This window comes from Phascolarctos cinereus, unplaced genomic scaffold, assembly GCF_003287225.1.
Source record: "Phascolarctos cinereus isolate Bilbo 61053 unplaced genomic scaffold, phaCin_HiC Scaffold_5;HRSCAF=322, whole genome shotgun sequence".
NCBI classification, from domain to species: domain Eukaryota; kingdom Metazoa; phylum Chordata; class Mammalia; order Diprotodontia; family Phascolarctidae; genus Phascolarctos; species Phascolarctos cinereus.
Window position 1 is genome coordinate 273,829,355 of NW_027555958.1, and position 15,976 is coordinate 273,845,330.

The 15,976-nt window shown below is 38.3% G+C and overlaps 1 protein-coding gene across 4 annotated transcripts in view; it reads right to left on the reverse strand.

Annotated features, from left to right (window-relative positions):
- The window catches only part of PECAM1 (platelet and endothelial cell adhesion molecule 1), a 120,834-nt gene that overhangs the window by 43,261 nt on the left and 61,597 nt on the right, over positions 1 to 15,976 (reverse strand). For all 4 annotated transcript variants that reach the window (XM_078155877.1, XM_021000776.2, XM_021000775.2 and 1 more), the window contains 2 exons: positions 15,647 to 15,700; positions 13,198 to 13,266 (listed from right to left, as the gene is read on the reverse strand). In XM_078155877.1, coding sequence (XP_078012003.1) covers positions 13,198 to 13,266; positions 15,647 to 15,700 — 123 coding nt within the window. The remainder of the gene's footprint in view (positions 1 to 13,197; positions 13,267 to 15,646; positions 15,701 to 15,976) is intronic.

Below are 15,976 nucleotides of genomic sequence, written 5' to 3' on the forward strand. Positions count from 1 at the left end.
AGAGGCAATAACAGTGGCCAATGAGAGAAAAAGTGCCTGCAGATGGATATGGAAAGATAGTCATCACCTGAGGATGGTAGTGGCTCCTAGGACTGGTGCCTTTCTCAAGTCCATAGCCAACATTTCTCTCTAGCATGAAGTGGTCACCATCCCTGAAGCTGCTGCCATATAGACCATAAAGCAACAAAAATAGTAATCAATTCAAAAAGTATGAGCAAAAGACACGGAACTAAATGGAGATTTAATGATGAAATCTTAATAAAAAGTGGATCAAATAATGTCATGGAAACACCGAACAACTGTGTGAAAGATAATCAAAATGATAAGACAACATATCAAACTTTATGAGATGCAGCTAAAGCAGTCCTCAGAGCAAACGTTATATCCCTACAAACATACATTAACAAAATAGAAAAAGAAAGGATTAATGAACAGAATGTGCATTTTAAAAAATTAGGTCAACAAATAAACCCAAAATAGGAAATCTTGAAAGTTGGAAGAGAAATAGATAAATTGGAAACCAAAAAGACTAGATAACTGGTTAAAGAAAACTAAAGGCTAGTTCCTTGAAATGACAAACAAAAATGATAAATCTTTAGGAAATTTGATCAAAAACTGCTTGGACTAGTACTAAAAAAAAAGTTAAAAAGTTGAAATCACATCAAACCCAGAAAAAATAAAAGAGTCATAAGAACCTATCACAATTATCTGCCATCAAAACTGAGAGGTCCAAAGAAATAGGGGATTGCCTACAAAAATATGAAACACCCACATTAACAGAACTAGCAATAGAGATCTTAAATAATCCAGTCTCAGAAAAAGGAAAATGAACTAGCTATAAAGAAACTACCAAGACAAAACTAAACAAAATACAACTCCTGGTCCTGCCTGGTGTATTTATGGAATTTTATCAAACCTTTAAAGAACAAGTAATACCTATTGTACACAAATTATTCTTGAAAATTAGGACAGAAAGCACTTTATTAAATTCCTTTTCCAAGAAAAATCTAGTTTTATTAACTAAACCAGTAGAGAAAAGAAAAAGAACTATAGACCAAGATTGCTATTGAATATCAATTTAAAATTTTTAAATGAAATCTTGTCAAAAGGACTACAGAAATTTATACCAAAAAAATTACTCTGGTCAACTTGAATTTATTTTAACAACACAAAGATTATTCAATATTAGGAAAATAATCAATATAATCATATTTAAAACAAAAATATCCAGAATTCATTATTATCTCAAAAGATGCAGAAAAAGCCCTTGAAAAAGTATAATACTCATTTATACTCAAAAACAGTACAATATAGAGGCATATAAATCCTTTTTTAATATGATAAAAAGTATCTAAAACTAGAAGCTAGAATTTTAAGCACTGGAGAAACATTAGAAACTTTTCCAATAAATTCAACAAAAGTAAAAGCAAAAGATACCCTCTTTTCCTGTTGCTGATGTTATGATTTACTTAGAAAATCTATGAGATTCAGCAAAGAAACTAATTGAAAGAATAGCTTCAGTAAAGTTGCAGGCTACAAAATAAACCCACAAAATGAACTATTTTTTTATATAACAAAATCCAGGTGGTAAAAGGAGAAAGGAAAATCACATTCAAAATAATATAAAATGCATAAAATATCTGGGAATCAATCCACTAAAGCACATCCAATCCTGTAAAAATGCAAAGCACTCCTTAAAGAAATAGGGAATAATTTAAATAGTTGGAAGAATATTCGGTACTCATCACTGGGCCATGCCAATATAATAAAAATTATGATGCTACCAACATTAATTTACATATGTAATGTTATGCAAATCAAACTACCAAAAGGATCATTCATAAAGTTACACATAATAATAACAAAATTCATTTGAAGAAATAAAAGTTTTAGATTATCAAAGGAAACAATTTTTAAAAATGTAGGAACAAAGGGGGATGGCACTTCCCAGCCTCAAAATATGATATAAATTAGCACTCACCATAATAATTTGGGACTGGTTAAAAAAATAGAAAAGTAGAAGAATAGAACAGACCTATCAAAGAAGAACCAGAAATGATTGACCTCAAAGCCACTGAACAATAAACCTAAAAATATCAGAATTAACTAGGAAAGAATTATCTATGTAACAGATAATAAGAACTACTAGAAAAACTGGAAAGTAATCTGGCAGAAATGATGTTTAGGGCAACATTTTATACAGTCTTCCACAATAAGTTCAAAATGCATATGCAGCTCTTAGAAAAGTATATCAAGGGGCAACAAGGTGGTGCAGTGGATAGAGTTCCTGCCTTGCAGTCAGGAGGACCTGAGTTCAAATCCAGCCTCAGACACTTGACACTTATTAGCTGTGTGATTCTGGGCAAGTCACTTAACCCCAATTGCCTCACCGAAAAAGCAAAAAAAAAAAAAAAAGTAAGTATATCACATAACTTTCATAACTATGGGTAGGGCATGAATTCCTAACCAAAGAATAGTCAGTTATGAAAGATAAAATACATAACAAGATAGACAACTAAGAGAAATACTTAAGGCTATAAAAGCCATTTTCCCAAAATAAGTGGCTAAAGTAGAGGAACGAAAAGTTCACAAAAGAATTGCAAAATATTCACAACCACATACAAGAATGCTCAAATTGCTAATAATAAGAGAAATTCAAATGAAACAATCCTAAGGTTTTATCTCCCATCCAGAAAGTTGTCAAAGAAAACAAAAGATAGGAACAATCAGCGAATGAAATGTATAATCACATTCACATATTAGAGCTGCAGAGCTGTGACTTGGTACAACCATTCTAGAAAGCAGCTGGAGAATTATGCAAAAAAGTGACTAAAATGTCCATACCCTTTGATCACAGATTTGACTGGTGGATATATACTCCAAAGAGACAAAAAGAAAGACCTCATATACACCAAAATATGTATATCAGAACTTTTTATGGTAGCAGAAAACTGGAACCAAAGTAGATTTCTATCCCTTGGGGAATGCCTAAACTAATAGTGGCACATGAGTGTAATGGACTACTATGCTATACGAAATAATGGGCAGCTAGGTGGCACAGTGGATGGCCCTGAAATCACAAGGACCTGAGTTCAAATCTAGCCTCAGACACTTAATAGCTTAATAGACTTATTAGACCCTGGGCAAGTCGCTCTTTGTCTCAGTTTTCTCATTTGTAAAATAAGTTGGAGAAGGAAATGGCAAATCACTCCAGTATCTCTGCCAAGAAAACCCCAAATGGGGTCACGAGGACTCAGACATGACTGAAAAACAACTAAACAAAGTCTGTAAGAACTCCAACTCCCTAAGAAGAAAGGAAAGAAGGATGACACCTTCAAGTCTGCAGCTGTGACCACATACTTGTTACATGCGACCACATGTTTGTTATAGAATCTCTCCAACTGCAGGATGGTCTGCTGGGCTATGTTAACTATTCTATTTCTGACTTTCCCCTAGTTTTGTGTCTATAGCTGTATGCAAAAGATTAAACCAGCTAAAAAGCCAAGAGATTGTTTTCTGTCTTTCCCTGACGGGTATTTCCTGGTCCAGCTTAATTCTGGCTCCAGTTTGCCTTCTGTTCACAATGAAAGAGCCTGCTTTACGTCACGGGATTTTCCCAGCAATTACAGACAAAAAAAAAAATGCAATAGGCTGGGGTTAATTAAGAACACTCCCTTCCTCAATGCACAAGTGGACCCAGCCCTAGCTCAAAATAGCACCCTGAACCATCTCAGTTTAAGCAGTGAGACTGTATACAAGGCAGGGAGGTCTGGAGAAAGGACCAGGCCTTGTTCAGTCTGGGTGGCTTTCACTGCCCATCTGGCAGTCTGCCAATGAGCACTTTTTACAAATTAAGTGGCCTCCTAATCCCAAACTGGGCAGTGGTTGAGAGGGACTCACAACGGACAACATCCCTTTACTACCCCAGTAGGTTGGAGCTATTCACTAAAGCGATGGCTCTCAGACAGGGGACCATCTCCAGCCGTCCTGATGTATACCTTGCTACTGGACCCAGATGGCTCCGGAGGAGAATGTGAGGCTGGTGACTTTGCACGGCCTTCCCTTTGCATAGCTTAAATCCAATTCCCTTGCAAGTCATGGCACCACCTCCATGATGCCATGGTCCTCTTCAGAGAATGAAGGACAAACAACAATACAACAACAACAACAACTTCTCAGATGTGTTTCATTGTGTATCTCTCTCAATTCAAGTCAATAAACATACTCATTAAGCACCTGCTTTGTACCAGGCATTGTGCTAAAAATACAAAGAAAGGCAAAACCAGTCCCTTCCCTCAAGGAGTTCACAGTCTCTGGGGAAACAATATGCAAACAGCTACTCCAAGCAAATATATACTGAATAAATCTGAAATCATCTCAAAGGAAAGACACAGTATTAAGGAGGACTGGTAAAAGTTTCATGTAGGGGATTTTTGTGAAGCCTTGATGGAATCAAGTGAAGCCAGGAGAAGGCAGAGGTGAAGAGGGAGAGGAAATAGATAGTGAAAATACAGTTAGGAGATGGAGTGTCTTGTACAAGGCAGGCAAAGAGGCCAGAATCACTGCTTCATGGAGTAAGTGAAGTGGAGTGAGATGTAACAAAGACTGGAAAAGTAGGAAGCATCTAGGTGGTGAAGGACCTTGAAAGATGAAGAGTGGGTTTTGTATTTGTCCTATAGGATTAGATATAGGGATTCAGGTCCTAGAGTTAAATATAGGGATCAAATCCAGGGAGCCACTGGAGTTTATCAGTCAAATAATTTTTAGCATATATTCCTAATATGCTTATATTCTTATCAGTAGCTCCCATAGAAGCCTGAGACCACAGGTGGTAGAGACTATAGCTGCTGATTGAAAAGTGACCCTACGGAACACAGAGAGCTATCAAGTAGAGATGGGGCATCCTATAATATGAATAACTATGTTATTATTATTCATTTTGCCTTATTGCTAAATAAATGGTTATGCTTATGAGAGAAAGAAAGAAAGAAAGGAAGAAAGGAAGAAAGAAAGGAAGAAAGAAAGAAAGAAAGAAAGAAAGAAAGAAAGAAAGAGGAAGAGAGGAAGAGAGGAAGAGAGGAAGAGAGGAAGAGAGGAAGAGAGAAAGAGAGAAAGAGAGAAAGAGAGAAAGAGAGAAAGAGAGAAAGAGAGAAAGAGAGAAAGAGAGAAAGAGAGAAAGAGAGAAAGAGAGAAAGAAAGAAAGAAAGAAAGAAAGAAAGAAAGAAAGAAAGAAAGAAAGAAAGAAAGAAAGAAAGAAAGAAAGAAAAAGAAAAAGGGAAGGAAGGAAGGAAGGAAGGAAGGAAGGAAGGAAGGAAGGAAGGAAGGAAAGAAGGAAGGAAGGAAGGAAAGAAGGAAGGAAGAAGAAAGAGGGGACTCTGTATAGGTCCAGCCCAGACAATAAGGGCCCTACCCAGGCCAGTAGATAGATGGATCTATCCAGCAGAGATGCCCTTGGAGGAGGAAGCCTGGCTGAGCAGCAGGGTGACTAGCCAATCATTGTCACCAACATCCTATTCTGCATCGAACTTGGTAAAGACTCTCTGAAGAAAGAGATGGAATCTAGGGTGACTAGTTCTGGAGTTGCAAGTTGCCTTGGCCACATGTGTTCCCACTAGATGTGCCTCATTACCATTGTACTTTATGTTTATATCCACTCTTCCTCCCTCATCTCCAACTCTGTGTGTCTTTGTAAGAGAAAGCACCCCTGGTTTGGGACGGGAGGAAGGTTGCTGTGTAGCTATTGTTTTTGCTTTTCCACTTGAGTAAATGTCTTTTCAAGAGCTTATTCAGTCTTCTGGTTGATTGTTCAAGGGAAACACCCAATGGGGGCTAATGAACTACCATGTTGGGAGTAGTGACTCACAAAGTTACTACTAAAACCTGAGGTAGTAGTTGTCCCTCTGGGGGCCCAAGTTGCCAATAAGAGTGTAATTTCAGGGAATAAACTAGAGGCACTGCTATATTTTAAAAGGATGAGATAAAAATGAAATTGTATTTGATTCTAAATTTATTAGGGGACTACTGGAGTTTATTGAGTAGGGGAGTGACATAGTCAAACTTGCATCTTAGGAAAATTATTTCAGTAGCTCTGTGGAGGTTGGGATGGAACAGGAAGAGATCTGAGACATGGAGAAAAGTAGAAGCCTATTACGATAATCCAGGCAAGAGGTGATAAGGGACTGAACTAAGGTGATCACAGCATAAGTAAAAAAGACAAGTGTAAGAGACACTGAGGAAGTAGCAATGACAACAATAGGCAACTGATTGAATAAAGGTCATGAGTGATAATGAATAGTTGGGGATGATACCATGCTTTTAAGCCCAGGTAATTGAAAAAGTGGTGATGCATTCGACAGTAGTAGGTAGTAATAGGACATTGCAGAAGGGAGATAGGTTTTGAAAAAAAAATCTAACTTAATGAGAGCTGCAGTGTAGATTTCAGCCCTTTTTTGTTTTCTCATCCTGTGCTTCCTCTGTCTCACCCAAAATGAAAAGGGGTATAGAAATTACTGCCCTGGAGTGCATAGCCATCTAAGAGATACAGAACCAGCCCATGGGCACCTGTCATAACCAGGAACTTGTCTGGGGAACAGGCTATATGTACACTGAGTAGGCTGGGATTTTCCTAGCGACACTTGTGAATTGTGAGTGTATGGGTTCCCATTGAGGTTAGTTTATAAACATCCCTGAGGTACCCACGTTAGAGCAAAAATGGAGAGGTTAGGAGCTTGCACAACCATAGGAGGAGGCTGATTTTAGGGAGTCTGCTTGTGTTGAAGGCAAGCCCTGCAATTAGTATCAGGGGAGTGGGACACCCACCATCTTCCACCCTTTGACTGATTAGTCATGCTCTCCTTGATAGAGTGTCAGGACCCCCATTTCAGAGCTTACTGCTTAAGAGTACTAAACAGGGAGTCAGAAAACCTGGGATCAAGTCCTGGGTGACCCTGGGCAAGTTCTTTAACATCTTTTGGCCTTGTTTCCTCATTTTTAAAATGAGGAGATTGGACTCAGCAGCTTCTAAAGTCCCTTGCATTTCTAGATATATTATCCTTTGGACTCTAGTCCTCAGTTTCCTCATCTGTAAAACTGGGGATTAGACTCAGTGACTTCTAATATTCTTTCTAATGCTAGATGTATGATCCTATGATCTTAGAACTTGGACTTTTTGGCATACAGAAAGACCTAAATTTCCAAGCCAATGCGACCTCCATTCTGGCCTACTTATCCCAGATGCTCCACAACAGTCTAGAGAATTTCCTTCCTCTCAACTTCCAAGTCAGACAAATAGATCTAAGCTCTACCACTGAGATGATAATATTTCCAAAGGACTAAGCACTTACCTTCTCAACCTTCTTAAGCCCCAAATTCTTCCAACATTCCAAAGCCCCTTTCATAATTAACCCTATTCATATGTGTGACCTTGTATGTCCTTTGACTGCGGCTGTCAAAGTTGAACCTGTACCCCTAAATAAGGTACAGGTATCACTTTTGGGGTCAGCTTTGCAACTGAGTGATTATGTGACCTAGGTCACATGGCCTTACTTATCTGTAAAATGAGAAGTTGGACTAGATCTCTAAGGATCTTTCCAATTCTCAGATTCTATATTTTATGGTTCTCTGGCTTCTGACTTCTAGCTGCCCTTGAGGTAGGGTATGGTCCTCGCTTAACATACACAAACACCTCCTCTCCCCTTCCCCTCCCCCCACACCCTATGCCAGGAAGTAAGCTGTCAGGGCAGTTAACAAAGGCAGAACCCAACCGTCAGTGGTATTTTTTCAAAGCATATTTTGAAAACAGATTTCTACCCTGAACAGTTCTACTCAATAAACAAGCACTTACTGAGCAGCTATTTCTTCTGAAAAAGAAGCCCACCTCAAAAAGAGCACTTTATAACTAAGAGACCAACTCTACAATATACTCAGTCCCCAAGGAATGTGCTAGGTCCAAATATTCCCAGTTCCATACTAGTCTGGGGAGTTGGCACGCCTGTGGTAGGCATTTCTGATATTGCCATCCAAAAAAAAAGAAAAGATAAGCCTAGTCCACTCCCTATCTCAAGCTCACATCACTTTCCTCTGTCCTTCACCATTAAGGGTCTATGAATTCAGCAAATGAAATTGATGGGATATTGAACATGGATGACAAGAAGAACGCAGGGATCAAAAATGCTAATCCAAGTCTTTGATAGAGGAAGAAGCCAAAATCAGGATTGTAATCTGCAATCCTGGTTCACACCACACTTAAGCAAATGCCACCACTGCTCTGTAGGTAAATAGACATAGTTAGACTGCCCTTTCCCTGAATGAAGGTAGGTCAGGGAAAATGGGTGATTAAGGGCCTTGTTTAAATTTTACAGATTCGGGGTGGAGCCAAGATGGGGGAGTAAATCCTGGGACTCAACTGAGCTCTCCTCCAAACCCCTCTGAAAACCTTTTTAAAAAATGACTCTAAACAAATTCTAGAGCAGCAAAACCCACAAAAGGAAGGAGTGAAATAAATTTCCAGCTGAAGACAACTTGGAAGGTGGACAGAAAAGGTTTGTTGCACCAAGGTGAGAGAAGAGCTCAATCCAGCACAGGCGGTGATAGCACAGACTGGGCCCCAGCAAACCCGGAGCAGGCCTCAGAGTGACTGAATCACTGGCAGCAGAGGCAATTTCCAGACCTCTCAGCTCACAGATGCCAAAGACAACTTGGAAGGTCAGCCAAAAGGGTCTGTCTCACCTGAGTGAGAATGGGGCACAGTCCAGCACAGGCTGAGACAGCACAGCCCTGCCCTAACAAACCAGGAACAGGCCTTGGGAGCCACTGAATCAGTAGAGCAGCAGCAGCGGCTATTTCCAGAACTCTCAACTCACAGACGAGGTTCGAGAAGATTGAGCAACTGGTCAGAGAGAGATTGCAGGCGTCTTTTTGCCAGCACTGAGACAGGTCTTTGTTGCTTTGCCCATGCTCAGATCTAGATCGCAGGCCTGGGTGGTGGTCCCAGGGCAAGAAGGAGCATTAGCATAATAGAGCTTGTGGCAACAGTGAAGGGGAAACCCTCCTCACAGCTCCAGAGCAGAAAAGAGTGCTTGTGGTCATTCACAGACCAGTGGCACAGGCCATAAGAGTAAACACCTCTCCTTAGATCAGACTTACACAATTTGACAGTAGGTAGGAGCCAAAATTAAAATAGGCTAAACTTCTTCGGGCCTCAGATAGGTTAGAGTAGAGACAGACTAACTATGGTTGGTTGCCACAGGTCACGTGACAAACAGGAGAGAGTGCTCAATGGCAACTCTACATTTTCATAGGCTGCCCAAAAGTAGCCTGCAGAATGTATATTGTGTAGGCCTGCCTTAGGTCATACCACCTTGGAAGAACTGAAAACTTACAGGTCCCTAGAAGTATCTCTGAAAACAGCTGCACAAAATCCCTGAGGCTTGGGACAGTTTGCCTTCCACCCTGGAAGCAGAGCCCTACTTTGGCAAGGAGTTAAAAGTCAACTAATAGGCTAGGAAAATGAGCAAACAATGGGGGGAAAAAAAACCTTTATTGAAAGTTATTATGGTGACAAGGAAGATCAAAACACACATTCAGAAGAAGATAACAAAGTCAATGCTCCTATATCCAAAGCTTCCAAGAAAAATATGCATTGGTCTCAAGCCACGGAAGAGCTCAAAAAGGATTTTGAAAATCAAGTAGTAAGGGAAGTAGAGGAAAAATTGGGAAGAGAAATGAGAGTGATGCCAAAAAAATCATGAAAAATGAGTCAACAGCTTGGGAAAGGAGACACAAAAAAATACAGACTAGGCCAAATGGCAAAAGAGGTCCAAAAAGCCAATGAGGAGAAGAATGCCTTAAGAAGCAGAATTGATCAAAAGGAAAAGGAGATACAAAGGTTCACTGAAGAAAATAATTCCTTAAAAATTAGAATGGAGCAAATGGAAGCTAATGACTTTATGAGAAATCAAGAAACAATAAAAACAAAACCAAAATTGTGTGGAAAAAAATAGAAGACAATGTGAAATATTTTATTGGAAAAACAACTGACCTGGAAAATAGATACAGGAGAAATAATTTTAAGATTATTGAAAGCCATGATCCTAAAAAGAGCCTAGACATCATCTTTCAAGAAATTATCAAGGAAAACTGCCTTGAAATTCTAAAACTAGAAGGTAAAAGAGAAATCGAAAGAATCCACTGATCACCTCTTGAAGAAGATCCCAAAATGAAAATTGCCAGGAATATTATAGCCAAATTCCAGAGTTCCCAGGTCAAGGAGAAAATATTGCAAGCAGCCAGAAAGAAACAATTCTAGTATCGCGGAGCCACAGTCAGGGTAATTCAAGATTTAGCAGCTTCTACATTAAAGGACTGGAAAGTTTGGAATAGGATATTTTGGAAGGGCAAAGGAGCTAGAATTACAACTAAGAATCACCTGCCCAGCAAAACTGAGTGTAATCCTTCAGGGGAAAAAAATGAGATAGAGGACTTTCAAGCATTCTTGATGCAAAGATCAGAGCTGAATAGAAAATTTGACTTTCAAATACAAGACTCAAGAGAAGTATAAAAAGGCAAACAGGAAAGGGAACTCATAAGAGACTTAATAAGGTTAAACTATTTATATTCCTAAATGAGAAGATGATATTTGTAACTCATAAGACTTTTCTCATTATTGAGGTAGTTAGAAGGAGTATACATAGACAGAGGGCAGAGGTCTGAGTTGAATATGAAGGGATGATATCTAAAAAATAAAATTAAGGAGTGAGAGAGGAAAGTACTGGGAGAAAGAGAAAGGGAGAGGTGGAATGGAGTAAATTATCTCACTTAAAAGGGGCAAGAAAAGGCTTTTACAGAAGAGGGGGGAAGTGAGGAGGAATAAATGAACCTTATTCTCATCATAATTGTCTCAAACATACACATAGATAGAAATCTATCTTACCCTACAGGAAAGAAGGAGAAGAAGGGGGTAAGAGAAGAGGGGGCTGATAGAAGGGAGGGCAGATTGGGGAAGGGAGTAGTCAGAAGCAAAATGCTTTTGAGGAGGGACATGGTGAAAGGAGAAAGAGAATAGAACAAACAGGGGCAGGGGAATAGGATGGAGGGAAATACAGTTAGCAATAGTGACTGTGAAAAGAATTTTGAAGCAAGTTTCTCTGATAAAGGCCTCTTTTCTCAAACATAGAGAACAGAGTGAAATTTATAAAAATAAGAGTCATTCCCTAATTGATTAATGATCAAAAGTTATGATCAGTTTCAGATGAAGTAATCAATGCTATCTATAACCATATGAAAAAAATCACTATTGATTGGAGAATGCAAATTAAAACAATTCTAAGGTACTATCTCATACCTATTAAATTGGCTAATAGGACAGAAAAGGTAAATGACAAATGTTGGAGGGGATGTGAGAAAAATGAGACTTTAATGCATTGTTGGTGAAGTTGTGAACTAATTCAAACATTCTGCAGAGCAATTTGGAACAATGCCTAGAAGGCTATAAAACCATGCATACCCTCTGACCTAGCAATACCACTACTCGGGTCTGTATCACAAAAGAGATTAAAAAAAAAAAAGGAAAAGGACCTATATGTACAAAAATATTTATAACAACAGTTTTCTGGGAGTAAAGAATTAGAAGTTGAGGGGATGTCCATCAATTGGAGAATGGCTGAACAAGTATCTAGCAGTATGTGACTATGATGGAATACTATTGTATTCTAAGAAATGATGAGCAGGATGCTCTCAGAAAAACCTGGAAAGACTTGCAAGGGCTGATGTAAAGTGAAACATACTGTGTACAAAGTAACAGCAATGTTGTTGGATGATCAGATGTGAATGACTTGGCTATCCTCAGCAATACAATGATCCTAGGCAACTATGAAGGACTTATGATGAAATACGCTATCCATCCCCAGAGAAAGAACTGATGGTGTCTAAATAGAGATTGAAGCGTAATTTTTTGAAACTTTCTTTATTCTTCTTGAGTTTCTTTCCTTGCTTATGTTTTCTTTCACAACATGACTATTATGGACATGTTTTGCATGACTACACATGTATAACCTAGATTGAATTGCTTGCCTTCTCAGCTGGTGGAGGAGGAGGTCGAGGAAGGGAGAGAATTTGGAACTCAACATTTTTTTAAAAGAATGTTAAAAATTGTTTTTACATGTAACTGGGGAAAAATTAAATTCTAAATAAAAGCCAAAAACAAATAAATAAATAAATGAAATTTTACAGCTTCATGTGCCAAGCCGAAATGGAGAGTCCTGTAGGATTATTTCTTTCCGATACATGTCAGTAGGCGGTGAATTGAAGTAAAGGTGGTTTCTAGCTAAAATTCTCCATGATGTTCAAAGTAACGGAAATTGGCATTTGAATATTTCCTCTACACTTGCCAAGCCCAAATTCTGTCCTTTAAGTTGATCTATTACCAAGCTGGTGCAGAACTGAGGAAATAAGAAATGCTTGTGGGCCTCACCTCAAAAAAAAAAAAAGCCAATCTATAGATGAGAATCTAATGTGTGGGGGTGGGGGAGGCAGAATTACAGACAGGCAAAATTTGGCTTAATATGAGGGAAAATTTCCTAAGAATTCAGGCTTTTCTTCCCCAAAATGCCTCGGAAAGTGGATTCATTGGTGATCCTTAGGCAGAGGCTGGATCTTAGGGCCATCAGACTCCACTGATAACAACCCTTTAATTTTATAGGTAAGGAAGTGAGTCCCAAGAGAAAGGAAACGGTTTGCTCAAGGTTACACAGTGGGCTAGTAGCAGAGCTGCTTTGTCTACACTCTAAGCGTGTGCAGTGAAATGCATATGTACCAAGTCAAAACATCTGTTTCCCTCCCAGGAATGAAACTCGTTTTTACAAGTTCCTGCTGGATGTTAGTCAAGTTTTGTAAATTGCAGTCTGAACTGAGGGTTTGGCTAATTACTCTTTATTCCTGTTAATTCCCTAAGGACCAAGCTGCATGCATTCTCAGAAGCATGGGCTAGTGGATAGGGAGTCAGCCCTGGAGTCAGGAAGACCTGGGTTCAAGTCCTGCTTCTGACACATACTGACCATAAGCCAGTCACTTAAACTGACTGTGACCCAGGTGACTCCAAGTTTCTAAACTGACTGAGTCAACCATTACCCTCAACCCTGCTGTCTTCACTCAGCTAATCAACAAACTACAGTGACCTATTAGCATCAAATGGTCAGTTACCTCTGTGAAGATCAGGCGTCAAGACTTCAACTTCAGTGTATTCCACATCCATATTCAAATGGTCAGGTTCTGTCACAAAGAAATCATAACACTATGTATTAGGTAGTACCTATCTCCAAGGAGCTCAAAGCACAACACATATTCTTACTGTAATGCTAATTTCTAAGAGGGAGGCAGGAGGCAGGGCTCCCAGTCAGTGTCAAGGGCACATTTTAGTGGTCTTCAAACATTCAAAAGACAGAGCCAGGAGCAATGGATTAGAGGGAATCCGACTCTGACTTAATATAAGGGAAATTTCTTTAACTGTGAGAGCTGCACAATAACATGATTGGCCTTAGGACTAATGAGCTCCCTGTCCCTTTGAGTGCTCTGGTGAATGTCAGACGACTGCTTTATGAGTACTGTTAGAGATGAGATTCCTGCTTTGAGCAGGGTTTGGCTGAGATGGCCTCTGAAATCCCTTGAGGTTCTATGATTCTATTTAACTCATTTTAATGAGTTATGGGGCTAATGGAGTTAATGAGAAACTCTAGGCTCACCAAGTTGTAGGACTCAACTGTAGATCACATAGTAAGGCAATAAATAGCAGGACTAGGCCTAGAACTCATGCCTATGGACTCTAATTATAGTGTTCTCCCCACTAAATATATTAGGTCAAATGGTGTCCTCATACATGACAGAGGTAACGTGTGAGCAGAGCACTGCAGAATATATATGTATGTATACAAACACATGTATAACACATGTACATGTGGATATATCTACATGCATGCACATATAGAACCCATCTGATCTTAACTATATACATATATATAGGTATATATATGGTATACATATTGTTATATGCATAGGTATATATAGTTAAAATCAAATGGGTTATATGTGTGTACATATACATATATATACAAATGTATACTAATCTTGGGTTATGTCTGTATATATTATATCTACATGCATATATGTAATTATTATGCTGGGTTATATACATATATGTGTGCACATATGCATATTTTTGTCTTTATTGCATATTTGTACATATATAACCCATTTGATCTTAACTATATATGTGTGTGTTATATGTATATGTGTATATATTATACATAGTATATCAAAAGCCTTTTACAAAAAATTTAATCATTTATACCCTCTAGTTTCTGTGCTATCCCAAGGCTGGAAAGAACTCTAAAAGTGTACTCAGTCTATCCCCCTACCTCTAGGCATAATGTCTTTTCTGTTATCTTGGGCAAACAGATAAGAATGCAATTTTTAAAGATTCCCCAGAAAGTACATTATGCAATCTGTCTCTAGACTTCAGTGTTCTCATCTGCAAAATATGTGGGTTGGCCTCCTAGACAGAAAGACTCTATAAGCAGCTGTAGAATAATATATATATATTTTTGGATATGACCTACATGGGAATTTGTTTTGTCTGTGTATATTTGTTACATGGGTTTTGTTTTTACAATGGGTGGTTGGGGAAGGGAAGGTGGGAAGTAGAGAAAATAAATGCTCATTGAAAATAATAGAGAAAAGGGTTTTTTTTAAAGACTTGGCTGAACTATATTATCTACAAGGTATTGTTTTTCAGAGGGACATAAGGGACTTCGAGTATTTGTTAGGTAGTATTTATTGGATCAAAACGAAATGCATCAGTAATTTTTTGAAACCTGTATTACTTATAAGATCATTCTAGTGATAACAGTCTGTGATTCAATAATTCATGCTTAGGATTTACGATGGGGGCTACCAAGAAATCTTTGTTATCAAATCACAGTATGTTGGACCTAGAAAGAGACTCAGAGATTATCTCTTCCAAACTCTTCATTTACGCATGAGAGATGAAGAAAATGAGACACATCTAATCCATATTGTTCCTTCCAGTATTTAAGTTAATTCTCTTTTAGGGAGAAATAACTTGTGGGTATATTTTGCATAAAGATCAATCAATCAATAAACATTTATTAAGCGCCTACTACATGCATTCACTTTGCTAAGCCATGAGGGTACAAAAAGAAGCAAAAGACAGTCCCTACAGGGGGAAACAACAAGCAAATAAACATATGCAAAGCAAGTTATATACAGGATAAATGAGAAATAATTAACAGAGAGAAGGCACTAGATTTAGAATTAAGAGGGGTTGGAAAAGGTTTTCTGTGGAAGATCATATTTGAGATGGGATGTAAAGGAAGCCAGGGAATATTCCAGAAATGAGAGGAAGCCAGAGAAAATGCCCAGAGCCTAGAGATGGAGTGTTTTGTTTGTGGGACAAAGAGAGGAAAAGCATAGATTTTTACAGATGAGGAAACTGAGACATAGTTATTAACAAAAGTAAGAAAAAAATGTGGGAGTCCTGATTAAGTTTTTCTCTTTTGTTATATATGAATAAACATTTCTTATGAAAAACACTAGACAATATCAGGAATTTGGAGTGGGACAGGACGTTAATTACCTTTATGTTCATTTGTTGGTTTCATTGTATGGTTCCCAATATCATCATTGTATCCTAATTCAAAAATCAATACAATTTAATTAGTATTCATGGCAAGGGAAACTCGGTTTTATATCAACATCTTGATGGGAATGAAATGTGGTGGGTTTTTTTTCCCATTTAGTTCAGTTAAACAGAAAACAAAATGACTCATACTAATAAGGCAAACCATTTAAGATAAAACCTTCTGCCCTAGAAGAAACATCTAGATTTAGAATTGGAAGAGACCTCTGAGGTCATGTAGTCTAACCTCCTCAATTAAAAAAAAAAAGAGGAAACTGAGACCTAGCA